Source organism: Podarcis gaigeae (genome assembly GCF_964106915.1).
Source record: "Podarcis gaigeae genome assembly, chromosome: 9".
NCBI classification, from domain to species: domain Eukaryota; kingdom Metazoa; phylum Chordata; class Lepidosauria; order Squamata; family Lacertidae; genus Podarcis; species Podarcis gaigeae.
In genome coordinates this window covers 67,083,133-67,109,449 of record NC_139685.1, presented here as the reverse complement: position 1 = coordinate 67,109,449, position 26,317 = coordinate 67,083,133, and the positions used below count along the sequence as shown (strand labels likewise).

Below are 26,317 nucleotides of genomic sequence, written 5' to 3'. Positions count from 1 at the left end.
ATCACCAGCGAATGTAAGCCAGCCAGGATCTTCAAGGCACAGCTACTGAGGCTAGCGGAAATGTTGGCAACCCTCCAAAATGCATAAATATCATGGTGGAATATTGAGAAATGGGCCTTTTCACAGAGATTGCCCTGCAATTACATTGTAGGCACCGACAAGAGCACACAAGGACCCATCTGAATCGAGTGAGGAATGAGGCGGCGGAAGGAAGGGCTGACTACAAAATCTCAATGGCGATGATGAAGCGACTCTCAATGTGACTTTGTGGAGCCCGCCGGGGTGTCGCTAGCACTTAACTCAGTGTCTGATGAGCCACATTATAAGCAGCGGGGGATGCGATGATACCTTTCCTTTCCGCAATCAATAGCGCCTGAGGTCTTGCTGCTGAACATAAAAAGCCTTTTACATCCCACCTCACTGCCCGCTTGCTTGCAGATGGCATCTCTATGAGTGGTAAAAATTAGGAGGGCTTCGGGGCTCGATAGGCAGGTTTGCAGAGATCAGCTTGACTGCAGGAAAAACACAGAAGCCAACAGAAGCATCGGTATGCTTCCATTAGCGGGAGGTCACGGCTTCAGCTAAATATATGTCGGATAATGCTCAGTCTCCTCTTCTCCTTCACACTTTAACAGCAGGGCATTCGCTCTGACAATTTTTTTAAAAACCCCAAACACCTACAACCCTTAAAAGAAAGTGCAGAAATTCATGGTTCTGAAAGTCACAGGGTACATCTTCCAAATCAGGATCGTAATCAGGACCTTAAACCAGCCCCACAGCAGGCAACCTGTATATGTATTTATTTTTACCTTTGCAAATGCAGAATTTTACACAGACAAGCACCAGAATTTCATTTGTTTTTCCAGCCCACACCTCTTCCGACAAGCTTATCCTTGTATTCAGGGATATCACATTTGCCCAACACTCAAAAGCATCGTATTTTTGCACCTGGGAAAAACGTGATACTTGCCCAAGATAGCAGAATCATCAGTGTTGTTGTGATAGCTCAGCGGCATGTGGAAATGGTGGAAAGATAATAACAGAGGAAGGGGAAAGTACTATACATTATCTGCTTGAAAACAAGCTTTATTATCCCACCAAATCCCATCAACATTCTCTCAGATTTCTCAGATGGGCTATAAAAAAAAATAAGAAAGCATCTTAATCAGATTCAGATATCGTAAACATTAGTATCCTCTCAATTGTGTTATATCTATAGTTCTGCATGTCAAAGAAACCATACGAAAACAGAAGCACTGCCACCCTTCTCTGAATTTTTCAATTCAGCCAAGTAACGTCTTCAAAAATGCATCTGCTCTGGCAGAATGCCCACAAAACGCAGGTGTTAGCGAAGATAACACAGATGCGTTATTTTAGAGGTAATTGCTTTGCCAAAATGTATATATTAGGCCAAATTGCACACAAGGATGTGCCTAGTGAGCGGAATTCACGCTAAAATGCTGGTGAATTTCCGTGAGTTCTTCATACAAATTTGCAAACTGATGCAGAACTGTGGAGAAAGCAACTTTTGATTGGAAAAATGAGAAAAGGACAGAAAACAAAATTCAGATCCAGCCTCCCTGTGGCATGTCAATGCAAGTGTTAAGCCACACTCTGCACCACTTTTCATATAGCAATTCCTCATCACTTTTCTTACAGCAAACAGTCCAATATTAGAGGAAGAGACTTTGTTGGTCAAGGCCTCCCAATCAGCTTTAATTGTGCAGCCTGAATTTGCTGGCATATGATTGAAATCCCACGCCAAAATAGCAGCAGTTTGTAAGACCCCTCAATGCATCCTCAATTAGGTCTCAACTAAACAGGACGTAAATCAGATGGAGGCCCAATCTTTGTACAGACCTAAGGTGCTGCTTTTCTGATTATAATTGTGCTGAGGAGTCAAAGCTTGGCTCCTGAGCTTTAAAAGTTTAGAACACAGTCAGTTTTCCGAATGTTTAATGTGCTGACACAGACTCTGCAAAGAAAGGCAATTCCCCTGATGCCTGTGCTTAGCCCAAATTTTCTCTCACCCTAAAGTCACTTATTTACGGGCACTAAGCAATCAGTCTAAACGAAAACACATCCCAGGGGTGCAGAGTATTTTAAACAATGAATTCAACGTCACTGACCTATATTTCAGCTAACTGATGGTAAGTGGAACAAGTCATCAGCTGGTGTTGTTGGGTGGCAAGGATTGTGATTCTCAGTTCAAATCTTGGCTCTGCCTCAAATTCACGGATTAGTTTTAGAAACATTTCCCAGATTAAAAGGTAAGGGGGCCCCTGACCATTAGGTCCAGTCACTGCCGATTCTGGAGTTGTGGCGCTCATCTCACTTTATTGGCCGAGGGAGCCAGCATACAGCTTCCAGGTCATGTAGCCAGCATGACTAAGCCGCTTCTGGCGAACCAGAGCAGCGCACGGAAACGCTGTTTACCTACTTGCACTTTTGACGTGCTTTCGAAATGCTAGGTTGGCAGGAGCAGGGACTGAGCAGCAGGAGCTAACCCCGTCGTGGAGATTCAAACCGCCAATCTTCTGATTGGCAAGTCCTAGGCTCTGTGGTTTAACCCACAGCGCCACCCACGTCCCAGATTGCATGGTGGCAAAGGCTTGTTTTGCCAAAGTAAGTGGGTCCTCGTGATGGGGAAACCGTGGCCCATCCTGGGTCTGTAGCACCCATAGAGTGAGGTGAGGAACCTGTGGCTCTTCAGGCACTGTTGGACTCCAACTCCCATTAACCCCAGCTGCATGGCCTGTGGCCAGGGATGATGGGAGTTGTAGTTCCCCAGCCCTGTTGCAGTGGCTGTGTTATGGGCTGCATATCAGGAGAGAAGGCGTTTGTCCACTGAAAAGAGAAATCTACTTTTGAAGGGATGGCCTTGGACAAGGGGACAAGAGAGATTGCTCACTAGCACAGGTTTCTTTATTGGCTTTGTCATAAGAATTCTAAGATGTCATAAATAAAATGAATGTTCATAAGCGTGCAAGGTAAACACACACCGGTATATAAACCACATGTCTGAAAGAGAAGAGAATCCTGAAGCCATCTTCATCCTTAAGAACCACAAATATTTCTCTGTAGTGTGATGTATCTTGGAAGAAATCTTTCCCAATAGTTCTTTCCACAAATCTTGTTTTAAGGGCATATTTTGTGTATGAATAGCGTAGGCCTGTGAATTGGAGTCAAGAACTAAAGTATTTACCATCTCCAAAAATGGCCCACACTGACCAGGTAAAGCAGGGATCAGCAAACTTTTTCAGCAGGGGGCCGGTCCACTGTCCCTCAGACCTTGTGGGGGACTGGACTATATTTGGGGGGGAGGGAATGAACGAATTCCTATGCCCCACAAATAACCCAGAGATGCATTTTAAATAAAAGCACACATTTTACTCATGTAAAAACACGCTGATTCCTGGACTGTCCGTGGGCCGGATTTAGAAGGTGATTGGGCCGGATCTGGCCTCCGGGCCTTCGGTTGCCTACCCATGAGATAAACCAGTCAGTGAACATTATCAGGTATCTTGACAGACAGGAGACAAGCCACACTTTCAAATTTCTGTTGTAGAGCTCCTATTTCTGTGACACCTGTTAGATGCTTTTGAGTGGTGGGCAATTTCTGAAGTTGTTTGGGGGTGTTTAAGTTCTTGTACTCTCTGTTCTGGGTCCTCACCTCCTTGCAAGAGGGGCGGGGACTCTGCTGCAACAGAAAAATAAGGCAGCCCTGTTTAGGGAAGTTTTTAATGACTGATGTTTTAATGTAATTTTAATCTGTTGTTGGAAGCCTCCCAGAGTGGCCGGGGAAACCCAGCCAGATGGGCGTGGGATAAATAAGTTGTTGTTGTTGTTGTTGTCGTCGTCATCTGCCTTGCTTTAACTGGATGTTGCCTCCATTCATCCTTCTCTGACTCACAATGGACTTAGGGGATCCTGAATCCCTTGATGGGGAGTTGGGCTGTAAAAACCAACCCCAGATTTTTCTATAACAGCTTTGTTAAGGAAGCAGCGCTCTGATAATTTGTTAGTGCTACCTCTGCTGTTTCTCTCTGCCAGAGTCAAAAAGGCACTTTATCCCCCTTAAGGGAGAGGTTGCAGCTACAGAGACATTCTCAAGGACAGCAAAAATTACATGCATTAGACTTCCTTGTCCCTCCCGTTGCCAATTATACATCTATATATGAAAGAAAACAGGAATTTCATCTGCCTCTAATCCCTCTCCACCAAACATGCTCATTGCTCTTTCAAGGCTTCCCTATTTTTCTTTTGCTTTGGGCAGATCCACACCCTAAATTTAAAGCACATTAAAAGTACATCACTTAGCACAAAAAATCTTGGGGACCATAGTTTCCACCTCACAGAGCTACATTTCCCAGCACCCGTAACAAACTACAGCTCCCAGGATTCTCAGGGGGCGGGAGGCAGATGCTTTAAATGTGCACTGAATGCGTTTTAAGTGTATGGGGTATTTTGGAAGTCACAGGGGGTCTCACCTTTGTGGGGCATGTGACATTGGGGTCCCTGCCAGCACCCCCTGTGGCATTGGTGAAAGGTCTCAATAAATATCGCCTCAAAGACCACAATGCATAAGAGCATGCTCTTCTTTTTCTGTCCCTCTTACATCAAGCAATTTAACAATGTCCACCTTTCATCTAATGCCAGGAGTGGGCATGCATTCTGAACAGAGGTGAGGTGCAGGATCTTTTCCCTGTGAGCGAGATGGCTGGCACAGGTGCCTTTTTAATGACAAAATGGGGTAGCTGGCAGGGTGAGGCATGCCCATACTGCTTTGTGGCCCTCTTTTTTCTCCTCTTCCAGATGTGGCAGCCATTTTCGTTGCCACACACCCCTGCCTAGCAGCTATTTTGTGTTACACCATACCCCACTCCCCTTTGGCAGCCATTTTGTGATGGGCACCCACAGAACTTTCTGGAAATTCCAAATGTGCCCATTGGGCCCAAAACAGTTGGATGCCCCTGGATCACGTGTACCTCATGATGACTGGGTATCTAGGCAACCCAGCGATCTAATCCCCTCACTCAAGACAGGGCTCCCTCTGGCTCATGGGGGTGGCAGAAATGTGCTTTTAGCCCATCCTACTGGCTTTTCTGAAGCAAGCAGATGCGAAAAGAGAAGGATCTGAGAAGCTGTGGAAGAGAGAGAAAAAGACAGCCACCATCCACCCAAGGAAGAATAGTTTCAAGTTCTCATAGAAAATTCAGGGTGAAATTACCAGCTCTGGAACTGATCCCAGAAAGCTTAACCCAGCTACTGTTACAAGAAACTCGACAGATCTTTAATCAAAATACTTGACTAAGGTCAAGCCCTTGGTTTTACATCTCATACGATAGACACCAATCCTGATTAATACCTGGGATAGAGCAGAACTTGGCAACCATTGTATTTTGTGAGGAGCAACCAGCAAGATGAGGAGCTCAGGAAATCACACTGGGCCGTTGGCCTGATCCTGCTCTTCTCGAACTCTTATGTTATAATTTTGTTTGTTTTATGGACTGAAACCGTCGCAACTAGAACACAGATTCTAAAAACAAATTGTCCGGAAATGCTATGAACAGTTTCCAAAGCACTCTGTGTTGGTTTATCTTACCATAGTTTATATTCTGCACCTTCAGCATCAGCAAGTGTTCCCTTCAGTCTCAGCAAATGCTTCATGGGGGGGGGGGGCAAGAACGACCAGAGTTGAGCTGATGTGCTCATTAGGCCTGACACTCCTGTGCAGACCTTGTTTCTTTCGAATAAAGAGTTAACACAACTTCCTTCATGTGATTTACTGCTGGTTTGCTCCTGGTGGTAGTTCTGGCTCTGGTCTTGTCTACAGGTGGGTGGGTGTCTACCTGGGAACCACAGCTGTACTACCTGGGGATGGGTTCCACGATGAAAGGAAAGTTGGTGCATGTGGGGAAATGGGGGCACTGCCCCACCAACCTCAGTCGGCCATCAGCAAGCCCCCTCCTCCTTAGTTTCAGCGTTGCCCCTTGCAATTTTAGGAGGGAAGAGGAGGATGGCGACAAAACCAGAATAAGTCAGCTCTGCCTGTGGCTTCACTTTCTACTTAGACCCCTGCCTTCTATCCCAGCAGTTCTCAGTGGGTGAGAGTGTTGTAAACAAAATCTGCCCTTATTCCCTTATGGGGTATACAAGAGCCCTTTAGAGAGTCCTTTGTAGGTTCTTCATCGGTAGGAGAAGATAACAGAGGCCAACCAGAGAATATTGAGAAGCAAAGCAGCTAGTAAGCCTGATCTTTATTAAAGCTGTTACAACAGGGTGCTCCCCTCCCACGCAGGAGGACGGAGGAGGACCCAGAACAAAGGTGTGCCTGCCCTTATATAGACATTTTAAATTCCCTGCCCTGGAGCTCAAGACCACCCCTCCATACATCATACATACATCACAGAAAGGGTGTAACCCAAGACCACCCCCCACAAACATCATACCTACATCACAGAAAAGGCCATCTACAACAGAAATTTGAATGTTGTTTTTTCCTGTCTGCCAGGTTATCTGATAATGCCTTATCTGATTGCCTTTCCTGGTAGTCTGGTCCTTCCTTTGAGATGGTGATTACCCAATTCCTGAGACAATGCGAAGGTTCCCCCCCCCTTGCAGAGAAAACATTAGGTCAGTTTGGGAGTCAAAATGGTTTCAGGACGGTCTTCCTGTGCTGCTCCAGACATTTGGTCAGCATATCTATGTACGTGCTTGGTTGGTACATTTATTAACATTTATTATATATATAAGACCTTATTATTTTTATTACAAGAGAATGGTAGAATTTACAGTGGTACCTCTGGATGCGAACAGAATCCGTTACTAAATCCTGAAGCGAACGCAACTCGTGTCTGCGCATGCGTGGGTTGTGATTCACCGCTTCTGCACATGTGCATGACGTAATTTTGAGCGTCTGCACATGTGCGAGTGGCGAAACCCGGAAGTAAGGCATTCCGTTACTTCCGGGTCGCCGTGGAGCGCAACCCAAAAACGCTCAACCTGAAGCAACTTTAACCTGAGGTATGACTGTATTTGTTTTTTTAAAGAAAATAAAAATACCCCCCCCCAATACCATACTCCTTGCTGGCCGTAACAAGAAGCAAAAGGAGAGTGAAATGATAGCTTGGGAAGATACGGTTCTTGGCAGCATCGGAACAAATGGGATTTACTCCTGAGCAAGCACGGTCAGCACTCGCTAGCTGTTAGCCTCCTTTCTGAGCTTGCTGCAGTGAGGAGACACAGCGTTTGTCCCCTCTCACTTGGCAGGAGAATAATCTGGCGGCATGAATGCTTTTTGCCAAAAGGTTTGCGACTGTTACTGATGAGGAGGCTGCCAAAATTAATTACAGGGGCACAGGAGAGAGAGAGAGAGAAAAAGGCAGGCTGTGGCTAATTAGATCTCCGGTTTGCAGGCTTTACGCCCCACAGCTTACATTTCAAAGTGATCTCCTGTCCTCCACCTCCTAACCCTGCAAACTTTAGCTGAAGCTCCTGCAACGTTTCCAGCGCCTCCTGATCTCAGCCTCCGGCTTTCCTTTTCCTAGTAGAACCTGGAAGTGAAGGGGTCATTGTATCCAATATTAGGCATGCTCAGAGCTTACCGTTCAAATTCCTGGGACAAATATACATTCTGTCCTGGCGGCCGTAACCTAGGTTTAATGTGCCATTTGGTGTCCAGATAATATATCTGAGTTTCTAACGCGGATCCTTAAGGGCTGTTATAGCCTACCCCGTAGGGTTGTCGTGGAGAAACTAAAAGGTGTGGGAAGAGAGCCCAAACCATGCATGATGCCCAGGAGCTCTTTAAAGGAATGGTGGTGTTAATGGAGAAATCTGAGGGCTCCCTTGGACAAAAAACAAGGACACCAGCCAGGAATACCAGAGCAAAACAGCAGCCAGTAGGCTTGGTCTTTATTGAAGACTGTCGTGACAGGACTCCCACCTGCCACAAGGTGGAACAAGATGGATGCCCCGAACAAAAGAGAACCCAAACTTTTATTAGTTGCTAATCCCCATATTACACCCCCCCAAAAAAACTACATCACTAATACATCATGGTTACATCATGAAAGGGGAGGTCTGGTGGCCGTAATCTGAGCATCCTGGACCCTGCCCCATGGTTCCCCTTGCCCTCCACCAAACACCCATCAAGTGTAACAAAAGAGATATTTACATTTCCCTGTTTCCCAGCCAAGTTAATCACACCCTTTTGTCTTCATCTGGGTTTGTTATTACCTGTCTGGCACTCAGGTATCAGGATGCCAGGGATTATCACTCAGGCAGAGGGGCTGCTGAGTAGCTGAGCTCACATGTCTATATGAATTTCTGAAGTTTTCCCAGTGAGCCAGTACATAGATACATTTATCAGTGAATTCTTACATTTGGTATTGTGCAGCAGAGCCCCTTTGAATAGCTAGGAAGAAACTGTGATGAAGTGTTTTGTGGGGACAAATCACAAAAGTCACAAAAGTGATTGTGCTGATTTTGGTAGTGGGCTGCATGTGCATGATATCTGCAACCACACACCCCCGCAACTTACACATAAATTCTTGCAACAGTGTCATATAAATACAATCAAACATAAATAAATAAAAATTCCTCAGCAAGACTAAAAGCTGCTGTGGAGGAAGCAGGGACGTTTTAGCAGGAAAACAGTACAAGTCGGACAAGCTTAAAAAGCTGTTCTTTTGCAAAAACTCGCCTTCCCTTTCAAATTGCATCTTCCACGGCTGCATTGTGTAAGATGTGAGTGGCGGGATCAAAGTCCATAAAAAAGAATAATGGAAAGAACGATGGATAATGTGTAATTACACCCTCGGCTTGCAGAACCAATTTTCTGGGCAGAGGTATATATAGGTGCAACGCATGAAACTGGTCTGAAGCCGGCTCTTTTAATGCTGTATTTATCTCCAGCTCCCCTGTGTTTTGGTGTTTTTTTTTTAAAAAAAAATGCTCTGTGTTTGATTTCCATCAAAGCAAGCTTCCCAACCAAAATGGACCTTTCTCTCGCCGCCTCTCGCCACATCCCCTGCTCAGGCTTCTCTGCCACACTAAAAATGTGGCGAATCAGATCTCATTAAAGGAAAAGTGGGAGCTACAGCCTTTCATATGGAGGCTCAAACAGCTACCGAAATCAGGGAGAGAAGATAAATTACAGAGAGTGAAAGAGAGTCATCATCCATGAGGGGATCAAAGAACACAGTGGCCATTGTCTTCCTGCATAAAAGACACACACACACACACACACACACACACACACACACACACAAACACACACAAAGGAAGTTGATACCACAAAGCACTTGAGACCTGCCTGCTGACTATCAGTTACGGGTAGAGTTACATTTTTTTTGGCTTTTTGGAAATACAGTGGTACCTCAGGTTAAGTACTTAATTCGTTCCAGAGGTCTGTTCTTAACCTGAAACTGTTCTTAACCTGAAGCACCACTTTAGCTAATGGGGCCTCCTGCTGCCGCCGCACCGCCGGAGCATGATTTCTGTTCTCATCCTGAAGCAAAGTTCTTAACCCGAGGTACTATTTCTGGGTTAGTGGAGTCTGTAACCTGAAGCGTATGTAACCCGAAGCGTATGTAACCTGAGGTACCACTGTACAGTATATGTTTTAGGGTTGCCACATTTCAAGAAGTAAAATGCCTGACACCCACAAAGTTGTTGAGCTGTTTTTTGAGGGGAACAAACCCAAATTGTTCAGCTTTTTTTTGGGAAAACTTCCATACATACGGATTTTCCCTGACATTTTGCCAGTTCAGTCAAATTCTCCCCATTACGCCATTTTTACACCCAGGACATGTCAGGAATTTTCCTGACGTATGACAAGCCTAATAATATGTTTAGGCTTTCAAATATATATGTTTCTTTATTTGTGTGTAAAAAAATATTTATATATTGCTATTCCTTTTTTTTTTTTAATCAGAGCAACTGGCAACAAATTATGCATAAAACCATACAGCGGAAGCTATGTAAAAATGTTAAGATCAGAATCTGTTATGAAAATATGTATTCTTAATTGCCTGCATCAGCCTGACGGAAAAGAAACGGGCATTTAAAAGTTGGCACAGAAGGCTGACTCGCTGTTGGCAGAGTATTCCAGAAGACTGGGCCGATGACATTGAAGGATTGGTTTCTTCTTGTTGTCTAAAGGAGCCTCACCAACCTGGCAATCAACCAGCGATGCTCCTGTAGATGATCTCCGAGAAAGAGATGGGAAAGGGCCGGCCCACCCATCAGACAAGCAAGGTGAGAAGACTGCCTTGGGTGGCAGAATTCACAGGGGCAGCAGGCCTGGCTTCCAAGGAATGCATTGCCTGCTGCCGCTGCCATGGTGGCCGTGACAGCTGCCAGGATCTACTTCCTCCCTGGCAGCCCCCAATCCAGTCCCACCTCTCCCCCCACCCCTGTTCACCATGTAAATCACTATTCCCCCCCGCACACACACACACAAACTTTGTTCCCCTTGTAAATCTTCACTCAACCCTTCTCTCCCCTGTTGGAAAGGCACCATTTTGTGGTTGGCCTCAGGTGCCAAAAAATTCATGGGCCGGCCCTGAGCTGGGATATTGATAATAATAATAATAATAATAATAATAATAATAATAATAATAATAATAATAATACCCCGCTCATCTGGCTGGGTTTCCCCAGCCACTCTGGGCAGCTTCCAACAAAATATTAAAATACAGTGGTCTGTTAAACATTAAAAGCTTCCCTAAACAGGGCTTTTAATGAACAAACACATACTAGCAGCACTGCAGTTGTAGTTGTGCATCAACAATGCCAGAAGTGAACCATGTGGGAAGACACTGAATGGAGCCAAAAATACAGATCAAGACAGGAGCCCAAGCTGGGGAGTCAGAGAACCAGAAAACATGCCAGGAGTTGGAGCTGGTGAGTAAAGAATATTCTTGCCCCAGTACAGTCCCAGCCTGAACCAGAAGCCTTTATAGTAGGGATGAAGAACCCGTGGCCTTTCAAAAGTTGTACTACAACTCATATCACCCTGGCTATTGGTGAACCTGACCGGTGCTGATGGGACTTGAAGTCCAACAACATCTAGAGGACCACAGTTTCCCCATCCTTGGGTGACACCAGCAGTGCTGATGGCAACCTAACCTAGTTCCCAAGCTTCTGTGCCGTTTTTGTGACTGCATTGCTATGAGCTGAAGGGTTTGGGAGAGAGGCTCTGGGTAAGTTGAATTTGTGGGGACCGTTTATAATTGATTGATAGCCCGCCCATCTGGCTAGGTTTCCCCAGCCACTCTGGGCAGCTCCCAACAGAATATTAAAAACACGACAAAACATCACACATTAAAAACTTCTCTAAAGAGGGCAGGTCATATGTTTCCCTTTGGTAAAAATGGCGGCCTTTGTGCACAGGAGCAAAAACACCAACATACACATCAAGTAGTTCTCATTAAAACGAAGGCATATTGGGTGAAATATACTCAGAGTCGCAAAGTGATTTCATGCTCTTTATTCAGCTCATAGTGGTGAGGAGGAATGAATGAAAGTCCCCTCAAGGTATCTGCTTTATATACATTATTTACACAATGGGCTGCACATGATTGGCTAATTCCGGAATTCTACTGTAAGCCAATCAGGTTGTGGATTCACTTAAATCTGGAGCATGATTGGGTGGTTCCTGCCAACCAATCATACTGCTGCATTGTTCTAGGACCAATCCGACTGCTGCATTCTGAATCCTATTGTTCTAGGACCAATCAGACTGCTGCCTTTTGGATCCTATTGTTCTAGGACCAATCAGACTGCTGCAGTTTGGATCCTATTCAACTCAGTACATAACATTGGGGGAAACTGATACACTTTAAAAAGCAGATCCCTGCATTATAACTAACTGTGCTTCACTGCCTTGTTTCTGGCAAGAAGGCTTTGTTAGCATCAAGAGAAGACATCGAGGACGCGGTGGTGTCTGTAAACACATTGCTGACTTCAGGATGTGACTAAGAAAGACCTTAAATTAGACAAGATTACAGCTGCTTTCTCTCAGCATTCTTCACAGTAGGAGAACCAGCAGAGTTTGGTGGTGTTTGAGCATCAAGGTTAAAACAAACATGGGTTGCTTTTGTCCAGTGAGGATCTCAGACCAGAAGTGGTGGATTGGCCCTTATTTTGTCTTCAGGAAACAAAAGAATTGCTACCTTCTCCCAAGTATATCTAAGATCAGGTTCACCAGAAGGTACTGGCTGTAGTAAGTCCTCAGTAGGCGTTAACTGCTGCAGTATTGTCCCCAAGGTGAATACGAGGGCAAATGTAGGTCATTTATATCAATATTAGAAATGATTAAGTCACAGGAGTTTTTTCACCATTTACATTGAGCTGTTATGAATATCAGCCTCCAGTGCTAAATGGTAGAACAGGGATGAAATTTTCTCATTCCATTGACATTGAGATAGACCAGAAAATGTTAAGAAATAACGTACCCTCCAATATCTCTCCGATGAAAATAGGGATGTCCTAAAAAATAGCAATAATTTTATATCCCACCCATCTGACTGAGTTGTCCCAGCTGCTCTGAGCGGCTTCCAACATATATAAAACCATAATTAAACATTTAAAAACTTTCCTATACAGGCCTGCCTTCAGACGTCTTCTAAAGGTTGTATAGTTACGTACTTATCTCCTTGGCTCGGGGTGTGGGTGTCACATAACTCCACACCCTCCAACATTTCTCCGATGAAAATAGGAATGCCGTAAGGAAAAGTGGAACATTCCAGATAAAATCAGAAACCGGGATGGCTTCTGTAAATCTGGGGTTGACCCTGGAAAATAGGGACACTTGGAGAGTCTGAAATAATTGCACCTCAGTCCTTGTTTTGGACCTTAACAGAGAAATCCTAAGGTGGTGATGAAATTATGTGACAGAGATGCTTCCACTTCCCTGCACCAGGCAGGGCAGAAACACCCCGCTCCAACACCTCAATTTTCTAATTCTTTCTATTCAACCTTATTTTCAGTTCTCCTCCCATTGACACCAAGAGGAGGGGAGATAACTGCACAGCTCCAGGTAAGCAATATACTAGTTCGGCCTTTGTGTGGGTGTGTCAGGGGAATGGGTGGAATCTGGGTCTGGTGGGTCCAATTTTTAGGTGTTGACGCATTGCAGTATATAGATGGTTTAGGTTAGAGGATTCCAAACATAAGACGCCCCCCTTTTTCACAGCTGTTGCACACAGCGGGTGGCCATTTCCACGGAGTTATCCACCACGATCCCAAGAACTTTTTCATAATCAGTCACTTCCACTTCAGATATACACTTCAAATATACACATTAGTGTATATTTGAGGTCAGGACATATACACGTTTGGGATGCTTCCCCCTATGGATTTTCTGTGGCGACCTTTTTTTTTTTAATTCTCTGGGGAACTTTTCCAAGAAGCCATATATATCCTTGAGTGGAAGAAACTCCTGCCAAGATTAAAGTGGGGAGAGGAGAATGAATAGCTTGTCTGTCTGACCTGCATTTTGTACCAACTTATGACCTAAACTGGCAGGCTGGGTGATCAGAGATGGGTGGGAATAGGGCACCTTTCCAGACTGGACGTCTTCCCAGAGGACGTACTAGAGCCAGCGTCTGCAGGAGGGAAAGCACACAGCATAAAATGTCTGAGGAAACTGAAAAACAATAGATCAGAGGTGGGGGATTTCAGGCCCAGGAGACAATTTCGGCCCTCTGCGCCTTTCTATATGGACCTTGGAATCCTCCCCAGGCCACACCCCTTCCTCAGCCACACCCACGTTTTCCAAGCCACACGCTTCATACCTTTATTCAGTATTTTCGCCTGGCTGGAATGCTTCCTTGAACTCTGACAACGCCTGTTGGTTGGCCAAAGGCAGGATAGAGAAGGGGTGTGTGAGATAATGTGTAGAAACCGACGAAAGAAGAATGGCAGATAAAATTAATGGACTATGCAGAGTTGGACAAAATGACAGGAAGGATTTGAAACCTGCGGGACTAGAGATTTCCAGACGATTGGAAGAAGTATATGAACTATTTGAAGAGCAATTGTAATCAACAAATTATGTTAGTAGGACTACAAGAAGTTTTGTAAGGAGTAATATAAGAAAAGTTACAAAGTAGAAAAAGAATAGACATATTAGTTATGAGACTTATGTGATAGAGGAAGTAAGAAATGTATACTAAGAGATTAGATTGGGAAATTTTCAGACGAGATTGATGGAAGTCAAAAAGTTGTATAAGATGTAAAAGTATGTTTAATTACTGTTGAAAATAATGTGTGTGTGTGTGTGTGTGTGTGTGTGTGTACATATATATATATATATATATATATGCTTTCGTAGATTTTCACGGGTACAGGAATGCAGGTTTTGGTGTCCTCGGGTGTCTTCCCGTGTAAAAGTTGGGGTGTCTAGGCGACGTTTCGACGAGGTCTCACTCGTCATCTTCAGGCTGGTGCTTTCGGCTTCTTGTTACTGGAACAGAGCGGGATCTCAATGTTTGAGTTCCTATAAATACTGTAGAGGGGGTGTGGTGTCTAGCCTCCAATGTTCTGGGCAGAGAGGAAGTTCCCAGGCTAGTGTGCCTTTTCTTCTTTTGTTCCTTAATTACTTGAGAGATACCTTGAGTGATTTCTTGAGTGATATCCTGAGTACCACTTAGGTGGGTCATTAGGTGTGGATTAGTTGCTAAAGTCTTTGTGTCTTGACCTCTTGAACTTTGTGAAGAGTTTTCCTGAGAAGATGGCTGTATTGCACTTAGTTGTGCTTTGGCTTGGCTTCGTGTATAGGGGCGAGCTGTTGTTTTGTGGCTTGTGTCAGCCAGATCTGTGTAGGGATTGCAGGGGGGTGCAGCATCCGGAGGTGCCACCATGGATTGGCTACTGGATGGTGTCAGTAATTCATCTGTGGAGAGGGTCTGGGTTTGGGTCTGGTGTGGTTGATTGGTGTTGGCGTTCTGTGTGCCTCTGGATCTGGTGTCAGTTTTTGTGGGGAGGGCTAATTTCCAGATGTCTGGCAAGCGGGATGTGTCGTCACGCTTGTTCATGTTGTGAGGGTGTTTCTCTATCTCGATGGCTTCCATGATTATTCTCTTGTGGTGATGTTCCGTGTTAAAGAGCAATTTGGAATCTGCAAAATTAATTTCGTGTCCTGTTTCTTTCATGTGTTGGAAAAGAGAGGAAGTTTTTTCTTCTTTTTTGACGGCATTCTTGTGTTCTGCGATACGTGCATTTATTCGTCTGTTTGTTTGTCCAATGTACGTGGCTGGGCAGACTTTGCAGGGTATTTCATAGATCCCTTGGTTTTCCAACTGGATTTTATCCTTGGGGTTTCTGAGGATATTGGCTATTTTTTGGTTGGTGCAAAAGGCTGTTTTGATATTGTGTTTATGGAGGATTTTGCTAAAAAAAGAAAGAAGAAACTTCAAAAAAGAAGAAAAAACTTCCTCTCTTTTCCAACACATGAAAGAAACAGGACACGAAATTAATTTTGCAGATTCCAAATTGCTCTTTAACACGGAACATCACCACAAGAGAATAATCATGGAAGCCATCGAGATAGAGAAACACCCTCACAACATGAACAAGCGTGACGACACATCCCGCTTGCCAGACATCTGGAAATTAGCCCTCCCCACAAAAACTGACACCAGATCCAGAGGCACACAGAACGCCAACACCAATCAACCACACCAGACCCAAACCCAGACCCTCTCCACAGATGAATTACTGACACCATCCAGTAGCCAATCCATGGTGGCACCTCCGGATGCTGCACCCCCCTGCAATCCCTACACAGATCTGGCTGACACAAGCCACAAAACAACAGCTCGCCCCTATACACGAAGCCAAGCCAAAGCACAACTAAGTGCAATACAGCCATCTTCTCAGGAAAACTCTTCACAAAGTTCAAGAGGTCAAGACACAAAGACTTTAGCAACTAATCCACACCTAATGACCCACCTAAGTGGTACTCAGGATATCACTCAAGAAATCACTCAAGGTATCTCTCAAGTAATTAAGGAACAAAAGAAGAAAAGGCACACTAGCCTGGGAACTTCCTCTCTGCCCAGAACATTGGAGGCTAGACACCACACCCCCTCTACAGTATTTATAGGAACTCAAACATTGAGATCCCGCTCTGTTCCAGTAACAAGAAGCCGAAAGCACCAGCCTGAAGATGACGAGTGAGACCTCGTCGAAACGTCGCCTAGACACCCCAACTTTTACACGGGAAGACACCCGAGGACACCAAAACCTGCATATATATATATATATATATATGAGATAATGTGTAGAAACCGTGTACATTACAAACGTAAGATCTGCATTCATGCACTGCCAATCAGTTTTTAGCTAACGATCAATTCTTTTATAGATAAAACAGTGTCAGAACCTCCCAAGAAAGAATCTTCCCAAAATAAAAAGTGTAGGCGTGGACATAGCAACAAGAGTGCAAGTGGGTGGAAGAGATTAGAAAATATTTTTCCTCCTGGAAGGAAAACAAGTTTCTCTTTCAGGGGGAAAGGAGATGTTACGATTTGACCAGGGATAAGGAACTTGTGGGGTTTCAGGTGCTATTAGACTCCAGTTCCCATCACCCCCAGCCTGCATAGGAGTTTGAATTCAGTCATGTCTGAAGGGTTATAAGATTCCTGTCTCCAGCCTTGAGAAAACAGAGAACCTGGCTGTCCGGTAACACGGAACCCCCATGTCCAATAATTTGCTGTTGCTTAAGAATAATGAAGTACAGTGGTACCTTGGTTCTCAAACGCCTTGGCACTCAAACAACTTGGAACCCAAACACTGCAAACCCAGAAGTAAGTGTTCCGCCTTGCGAGCTTTTTTTTTAAGCCGAACGTGCTACATTTTTAGTGTTACGCTGAGGTGTCTGTCTGTTTTTCCCATTTATTTTGCGTTTTGTTTTTACTGCTCTTTTTGCTTGGTTTTTGTGACTGTGTGGAACCCAGTTCTGCTACTGATTGATTGACTGATTGATTGTGTGACTGTGGTACATTGTTTATAGCTTTCATTTTATGGAACAATGGTCTTGTTTAGAGAGTAAAATTCATGTTCAATTGCTGTTTTAGGGGTTGTTTTTAAAAATCTGGAATGGATGGATCCATTTTGCATTACTTTCTATGGGAAAGTGTGCCTTGGTTTCGGAACGCTTTAGTTTTGGAACAGATTTCCGGATCGGATTGAGAACCAAGGTACCACTGTAAAGACTAGATTAGGATAAATGAGCTGCCTGCATATGAGACACTTTTCCAGAGGAACAAGTGGAGATATTACACGAATAAACTTTTTTATTATCTAATGTAAGAAACGAATGAATGAAGTAACCATTCATGGGGATGGTTCATACACAGGAAAAGTTAACGGCAGTTACTATAAAACTTTGGTACAGAAAGATAAGAGGCTCTCTCACCGTTGATAAACAGGTGATGAAAGTGATGGCTAGCTCAAGCCCCTCCTCACAGCAAGAATCTTGTAAGTACTGTACAGCATCCTTGAATGAGGCCACTCAGCTTAAAATGCCTCCATTCCAGATGTTTATTTTGCTACCTGCGATCTATTTTGACAAATGCAAATACTGTACACTCAAATGCAGCTCTGCATGATAAATATGCAAATTATTAATTTGCAAATTATGGCATATTACTGCTTTGCCATTTGCTTTACAATGCTTTGACTTCATCAGTGGCGTAGCGTGGGTTGTCAGCACCCGGGGCAAGGCAAGTAATTTGCACCCCCTAACCCGTGGATTTGTGCCCCCTAACCCATGGATTTGGCCCCCTAACCCTAACCCCCAGATGTTGCACCCGGTGCGGCCGGCCCCCCCTGCACCCCCCACGCTACGCCACTGGACTTCATAAATCCGATGTAACTTTTGTTTGTTTGTTCTATTGTTTATCTTTATTTTAGGGTAACGTAAATTAATTGTGACTTTCCCTTTAGCCTAAAGAAATAACACCAAGCCTTCGCTTTTTAAAAAATTGCAGAAAGGAATGTTCCTTACTCTATCGTAATCTTTGAACTCCCTTTTGCCTAATGATGAAGCTGTAGGTTCAGGTTTCAAAATGACCAGGAAAAAAAACGGAAATCATTTCTTCCCATAATTAAGAATTAATTCATGGAATATCTAAATCCTATCAGTTGTTATTTTATTTGATTGGCCTCCTAGACTTCCATCCTCTGAATTAATTAAAAATAAATAAATAAATGAAGAGACAAACAAATATACTCATCACTGGAATTTCTACAGGTCTGCCATATATGGCTATTCAACTGCTCAGATTTGTGGAACAGGCGCTGTTATACGTTCCACTCATTCTGCATTTGTGAGAAATCAGTCTTTGGAACTCCCCGCCTATTGATACACTTTGGAACTCCCTGCCTAGCCAACTGGCATCAGTCTGGAGCGTTCACTATTCTTTATTGTGACACCTGCTAAAAACGTTTTTTTGTTTAGGCAAGCCATGGTGACGGCCCCTAAGCTTCGACAACTTCATGGAGGACAACTCTCTCCATGGCTTCTCATCAGCCAAGCAGAACTTCATGTTCAGAGGCAGTAAGATTCTGGACACAGAAGCTAGAATACTACTGGCCCAAAAATGGAAACAAGAAGAAATTCCAACGATTGAAGAATGGAGGATGAAGTTAATGGACTATGCAGAATTAGACAAATTAACAGGAAGGATCTGAAACCAGCGAGACCAGAAATTTACCGAAGACTGGAGTAAATTTACGAACTATTTGAAAAGTATTTGTGATGACCAGACGACATTTGTAGGTTTGCAAGAAGTTCTGTGAGGAGTATTATTGGAAGTATTGTAAAAATGGAGAAGGGGTATGGTAGGTTAAGAAATGCATAAGAAGTGGATAAGACGGAAGGTCATCAGAGGTGCTGATGGAATTCCAATAAGATTGTATCTGTAATAAATTGTGTGGTATGTTTTATAATTTATATGTTGAAACTAATAAAAATGTATTAAAAAAAAGAAGATGATTCTGGACACCCGACTTTGGGCTGCCTCCAAAGAAGAAGTTAGTTGAGTAATGGACTATATGGAATTGGCAGAAATGACTGGCAGAATCCGAGACCTGGGAGAAGAGCTGGTGGAAGAGGACTGGAAGAAATTTAAAGACTATTTACAGAAACAGTGTAAAATTTATGAATGTTAAAATGATGTTGGATTAAAAATAAGTGGTATTAGTGACAAAGTTAGAAAGAGTATGCAAAAATGAGCTTATGGATGAAAACACTGGAGTTGTGATATGTTAAGGTACAAAGTTAAAGATGATAAATGGAAAGAGGGTAAGGGTTTGCTGATTTGATTATGTAAATGGGAATACAAAAGGGGGAGGTGTGAGGAGGTCAAGAAAATAAGGATACGAGCTTCAAAGTTAGAAAAAAAATAATGGATTTTTTCTTTCTTTTTCTATTTTTATCTATTTTTGTGTTTTGTGTATTTTTCTGTTTTGTGTTTTTTCTTTTTTGTTGTATTTTGTTAAAAAATTTAATAAATATTTATTAAAAAAAACAAAAAACAAAGAAGAAGTTAGTTGAACTTCGAAAGTCACCTTCATAGCTTATTTGAAAGGGCCCAGAAGCATCTTCCTAAGGTCAGCTCTGCTGGTGATTTGCCAGAGTCCACTCTCCCTAACGATGTTCCCACTTGGTGCAGTCTTCCTGGTCTAGACAGGGTGCCGTGTCCAAATCTTGGTGCCAACATTGCATCTGGCTGATTAATCTTGGAAATAAAATGGTCTGATTCAGCAAGGCAATTCTTAATGTTCTCCGTTAGCAGAACAAAAGAAGAGGCTTTAGGGAAACTGGTTTTCCTTTTTTTCTGCACTTAGCAATGCTTCTGACTACGTCCTCTTTATCAGGGGTAAAATGTCTGTCCAGTTGGATCTTTCAAATTTGCCAAAATGTCTCTGGCTATATTTTCTGGCTGAGACATAACTCAGCAATATATCACTGCTTCTATAGCCTACAGGGCGGTATATATATTGTACCAGCATTCCTGCAGTTTTCATGGGGGAGCAGAAGCCTACAGGGGCAGAAAGGGTGAGGGAGTAGCGACGTTCATTGTTGTGCCCCAACATGCCCGCTGGTGTGAATGAAATTTAGCGCAATGTGCCATCGCTGTATCAGTCAAAAAGCCACAGTTCCACAATGCATCAGGTGCCGCAGTGGGAAAGGAATGTTAGAAAATGGAACAGAAGGGTTGGCATAATCAGGAAAACTAATGCAACATCTGAATGTACCTCTAAGTCAGTAATCCAGGAGCAGCCATGGTTCAGACCAACCCAAGTTTCTGAGATGTTCTCAAAGGCGGCTGCTCTATAAAAATGCATTGCAATACAGTGGTACCTTGGGTTACAGATGCTTCAGGTTACAGGCGCTTCAGGTTACAGACTCTTCTAACCCAGAAATAGTACCTCAGGTTAAGAACTTTGCTTCAGGATGAGAACAGAAATCACGCGGCGGCAGCAGGAGGCTCTATTAGCTAAAGTTGTACCTCAGGTTAAGAACAGTTTCAGATTAAGAATGGACCTCCAGAACGAATTAAGTACTTAACCTGAGGTACCACTGTATTCTGGTAGTCTCCAGATTTGAGTACAGTGGTACCCCGGGTTAAGAACTTACCATATTTTTTGCTCTATAAGACTCACTTTTTCCCTCCTAAAAAGTAAGGGGAAATGTGTGTGTGTCTTATGGAGCGAATGCAGGCTGCACAGCTATCCCAGAAGCCAGAACAGCAAGAGGGATTGCTGCTTTCACTGTGCAGCAATCCCTCTTGCTGTTCTGGCTTCTGAGATTCAGGATATTTTTTTCCTTGTTTTCCTCCTCCAAAAACTAGGTGCGTCTTGTGGTCTGGTGCGTCTTATAGAGCGAAAAATACAGTAAGTTCTTAACCCGAGGTACCACTGTACTCAAATCTGGAGGCTACCAGAATATGGGTAACTTTGGACAGGCTATCTCTGTCCACGAATGCTGCATGCACACAAATTTATGCTCCACATGGGGTCTACAGCATATTTTATGACCCTGCAAAGTGCTTTTCTCAGTTTTCTCAATTTCACATTCTGAAAATGAAAGCTCAGTGAAGATTGATTCCGTGTTACACCCCGCAGTGTCCCCATTTGAAAAGATATGGAGGCGGTACCAGGAACAGGGACGTATCCACATCTGCAAAAGGACACTGTGGGTGGGCGAATAAATAAAAAATAACAAATAACAAAGTGGCAATGACTACCTTCCACTTCATTCAGCTGGGGGGGGGGCATGTGCAGGGAGGGGAATGCGCGAATAGCTTAATTTAGGGGAGGGTTTTCAAATAGGTCTCGAGTAGCCACACCCACCTTGTGGACGGCAAGTTCTAGAATCACTCTGGATCGAAAGCAGCACATTGAGGATGAGCGAGAAAGTTTCCCTATTGAGAAATACTACTTTGTGCCACAAATGGGGAGGTCTGTGCAGAGCTGTGGAGACTGGTGCAGCAGCCTTAATTGCTGAAAAGTGCTTTACGTCATAGAGGCCCTCTTCCTAAGGCCAGTCCTAGTATTAGGCAGAGTGAGACAACTGCCTTAGGTGGCAGATGCTGGGGGGGGGGGGCAGTGGTAGCCACTCCCTTCTCCCTCGCTGTTCCCTCAGCTAGAGGACAGCTCTGTGTGCCAGAATTACTTGTCCTGCATTCAGTAAGTATCAGGAGTCAGGCATAAGTCAGCAATAGATCACCTGGAGTCTCCTCATTCGATTTTATTGCATTAGCCATGTGGCCATAGCATAATATACATAGAAATAACAACATAAAATGGGGGTGGGGAGATAAAAGTGGATGTCGTCCTGGAGTCAGTGAAGTGAATGCTTTATTCAGAGAAACCAAAACAGTGCAGGCCTTCCCCATCGATCTTGCCCCAGTGAGGCAATTACAAGGACTGAAGGTCCTTCCCACTGCTCTCTAAAGCTCCTCCTCTCCCAGGTCCTTCTCAAGCAATCTCAGGTTCCTTCGTCTATTCTCTCATTGTTCCACCCTCTTAATTCCTCTCTGTGTTCTGGGAGACCAGAAGAGAGGGGATCTGGTCGCAGCAGGAGGGGGAGAATCCCTGGATTCTTCAGCAGCCTGCCTCGTCTCTGTATCCTGGTCCCCCGCCTCTCCTGTCTCTGGTTCTGGACTGCTTTCTGCCCTAGCCTCTTCCTGCTCACTAAAGCCTGTTGCCTCTCCAGCTTCTGATACCTCCTCCTCCCGGTCTGCCCCCTCTTCTCCCTCTGACCACTCATCGTCATCCCATCACCAATCCCCTGGCTCTGAGCCTTCTTCCCCTGGGGGTTCCCCAGCTGGTGCCCGCCCCCCATTCCTCTGCTTCCATCCAGTCCATGACAGTAAGCTAGTTTGGTGCCCTTGAATGTTACTGCCAGAGCTGAAGTCAGATTCAGGTGGCAATCTAGTTGGCTTCCATACTTGGGATTGTGGCGGGCATGTTGTCGTTTGCCTCAAGCAGTAAAATATATTGTGCTGGTCCTGCCTTTTGCTTGACAAAACTGGAACTACCTGCACTCCCTGGCTACCAGCTTGGTCCTTTAGGGGGGCTGTAGCCCCTCCCTGAACAAGCTGAACATCTCTCTCCTGGTTAGACAAAACACGCACCAAATAATGCATCTGTCTTGTCAGGACCGAAGCTGCTGTTTATCGCCTCTCATCCAATCTATTTCTGATCCCAGACGCTGATTCAATACTCCCACTTCCTCATCTAACTCAGATGAAAAAGAGAGGCAGAGCTGGGTGTTGTCACCATGCCAGTGACACCTTATGCCAGATCCGGAGTTCAAATTCCTATTTAGCTAGAATATTGATGGATGTCCCCTGAGCGAGTGATTCACCAAACAGACTCAGCTTCCTCTATCTGTAAAATGGGGGTACTGAGGCTTTTTGTTGTGCATTCCTCTAGGACTGATTCGGAGGCAATAGCACAATATCTAGTCCACACAAAGGATTTGGTGGAGGTAGTTTTGCAGCAAGCAAAACAGCTGTTTCTCTCCCCCCCCCCTCAAAAAAATACAGTGAGTTTGCAGTGCACTTTACTACTGGAGAGGGGGAATGTGCAACTTTCTGTTCACCAACTAAATCACTTTTCAACTACCAATAGAATAGAATACAAGCAGAAGCAAAATGGCGTTGATTTGCAGAGAGAGTATAGCTGTCATACTGACTATCACTCTTCCTTTTTTTAAAAAAGGACCTTTTAAAAAAAGCTTCTCAAGCATTCAATGTGAGGATGAAGCGTCAGTCTTCGCATTTGGAAACATCGGTGTGTAAGAGACTTTTTCTAAGCTTCACCATTTCTGCACGTGATAGTGGAAGGGGGCGGGTGAGGGAGGTCTACTCAGAAGAAACAAAGAGGGCTTGGAAATTAAACTGGGCAGCCTCTGGTGTCGCAGCTCTGGAGCCGCTGGGCTCGAGAAAAGATCCCAGGTGAATACAGCTGAGAATGGGAGGAGAAGGGTAAAGGCAAGTCAGATGAGGTTCACAATGTCATTGCGCCAGAGGGCATTACAAGGGGAACTGTTTGCAGGCAATGACATTGGGCTGTGCTTAGTTTTCCAGCAGCAAAGCCAGGGGTTGAAAAGCTACTGGGAAAAGGTCCTCACTCACCTGGAAGTTCTGTCTCCTTCATTTTGTTCCATAAAAACCGCCATTGCCATTAAAGTTTTCACCCGGAGCCTCTTAAGTCTCGTCCTTAACTAAAACTAAACCTGAAGCATGCACCTGAATTTTTTTCCTTCATCCTTCTCCAATGTTTTGGACTACAGCCCTGGTTTATTTTTTATTACCTCCACCTCTCTCCCTTTTGATGTTTTCCCTATTGCATAAGTATTGACTGTAATCTCCTCGGGGCAGGAACTGAATTGTGCTTATATCCGTCTGCAAAGCACCGTCTGAATAAGGAATAATAATAATAATCTTAGATGCACGAGAACTGCTTGCAGGCATCCAGTGGCAAGGGAAAAGCACACTGCTCATGCACAGAGAAACTATTTTCTTCCTGCAGCTTGCTTGGTGTAAGGGGGCGGGAGAGTCCGCTCTAAGGATGAGAGTGCTGTTGGTGAACATGGCTTCCGCGGTTAACACTGGCTGACACCGAATCCTCACTTCAGGCTCTAGCAGAAGCGGGCAAACCGTATCTCTGTGCAAGATACATTAGAAGCAAGGCGATGCGAACACACCAGGCAGAGCGTGATTTCCCAAGGCAGAGTGGGAGAATAATCTTTTGTCGCTTCAGGGAATGCATCTATTTGGGACCACTGTGGCCTGATCCTGTGCAATGCTAAGCCCTAACAATTCTCAATCGTTGCACTGGTCCAGCACCTTGGTTAGACAGCGCTTCTCTCTTTCTTCAGCCCTGCTCGTGATTTTTTGGGGGGGGTTTTCATACGGAGGATAACAGAAGTGACCCTACAAAGTAAGCTGGATCCAGGTTGACGGGTCAAAAATACAAGACAACTTAAACACGTTGGTCCTAAATGCAAATTACTTTAAAATCCCTTGAACCTATAGGATCAGCACACCACGGACCACTCCTTGCACTATAAAGAAGTCTTTGCATTTTGAATCTTGCATCCAGAACAGTAGAAGGATGTCTTGCAGTGGGCCTCCAGTTCCTGGCATTGTGATTTTAATGCTGTTTTCTGTTAGAATCCTTTGCAAACACATTGAGTTCCCTCCCTCTTAAACACATGCAGAAACCCCCTCCCCACTCACATGCTTGTAAGAGAAGCTATATACATATAAGTTACCACTGCTTTACCCCAGGGCGACTCAGCTGCTGCTACAGCCTGTATCTCACCCAGCACAGCCCGTGCAATCTCGAAGTGGGCGTTCACAAGACCAGCTATTGCACAGTGCATACCTATGAGCCGTTCCTTTGTCTAAACAAGCAAGGTGCTTAATGGATGGGCTGCCTTCCATATCCGCGCTCCTACCCACCTAGCAGCAAAATCGGGGAGCGCATTTGACATTCGGAAATGTTCAAAGGACAAAGCAGAGGGTGGCAACTGGGTGCATCGACAGAGTTTGATGTTGCAAAAGGAAACAACAGCCCAAAGCTTGGGATGGTGGGGTGGATGCAGAACTTTCAAAAGCACCGAAGTGGGCGAGAAATATATCATTTTTAAAAGAGAAAAGCACCCACACCCACACAATTGGTCCTCTGGGGGTCAGGAACCCAGACGGGGGGGGGGGGGCTGCATTATGAATTAATCCCCTAGGGAATAGGCAGACAAAACAACAACATCCCTTGTATAAAGGGAAAAACACTGAAATCTCTGGTGATGGGGGGAATGGGGGGGGTGGCGGTGAGAAGGGGAGCCACTTACCCCACATCAGGGTGAAGAGATGCGCTCTGGGGATGAGGACCAGGGAATACGCCGCCCCGACGTGCAGCAGAGCCATGAGGATGACATTCCTCCAGACGATCTCCTGCCTCTGCCCAACTTTCCCGGGGCTCCTCTCGGGCTCAGGATCCGCGGAGCTGCCATCTCTCCCCTCGCCGGAGGAGGAGGAAGAAGAGAGGGACATCTTGGCCTCTTCCTCGACGGCGCCGCCGGCTCCGGGCTTGGACATGGCCGAAGGGCAGGCGGGGAGAGATGCCCTCTCTTTCCTTTTACTTTGGCTCTTGTTTCTCTCCCCACTACCCCCCTTTTTCCTTCTCTCTTTTAGGCTCAGGTTTCTCCCTTCCTTTACTTCTGAGTTTGCTTTTTTAAAATAAATAAAAACCCCCTTTCCTTTTTAAAGATTCCCCTTCCTCCTTCCCAGCACTTTGCTCTGAGGCTACGGTCTACCGGCGGGAGCCTGGTCGCTGGGCAGCGGCGGCAGCAGCATCTGTTGCTGGCCTCTCGTCCATGCTGCTGCTGCTGCTCCGGAGCCAAATTCCGCACAGCAACAGAGAATGAAAAAAAGAGGGAGGGAGGGAGGGAGAAAGAGAAGGAGAGGAAAAGACCTGCATAGTTACAGCCAATCAGAATCAGATGCGGCGCTCTTAAAAGGGGGGGGAGAGATGCACAGCATCCCTGTCTACTATTGCCACACATTGGCCAGACTGAATAGAGAGATATAGTCTCCGTCCAACAAAAAAAGGTGCGTTTGATATATAGCACGTTCAAAGGCAACCTATTGCAGAAAAGGCCCACACACCCCCAGGTCTTTGTGTGGGAGCTGTGGGATCTGTGTGTGTGTGTGTGTTAAATTGCTGAATGGGTATCTAAAACCCTTCAGCACATGCAGCCGACAACAAAAGGACTTCTCCC

At 44.8% G+C, this 26,317-nt stretch overlaps 1 protein-coding gene across 1 annotated transcript in view; it reads right to left on the bottom strand.

Annotated features, from left to right (window-relative positions):
- SCD5 (stearoyl-CoA desaturase 5) overlaps positions 1–25,961 on the bottom strand; it is a 42,534-nt gene extending 16,573 nt beyond the window's left edge. Inside the window, exon 1 of the mRNA XM_083756801.1 lies at positions 25,388–25,961. Within this exon, the coding sequence (XP_083612927.1) occupies positions 25,388–25,634 (247 nt within the window). The 5' untranslated portion in view covers positions 25,635–25,961. The remainder of the gene's footprint in view (positions 1–25,387) is intronic.
- Positions 25,962–26,317: the final 356 nt, after the last annotated feature.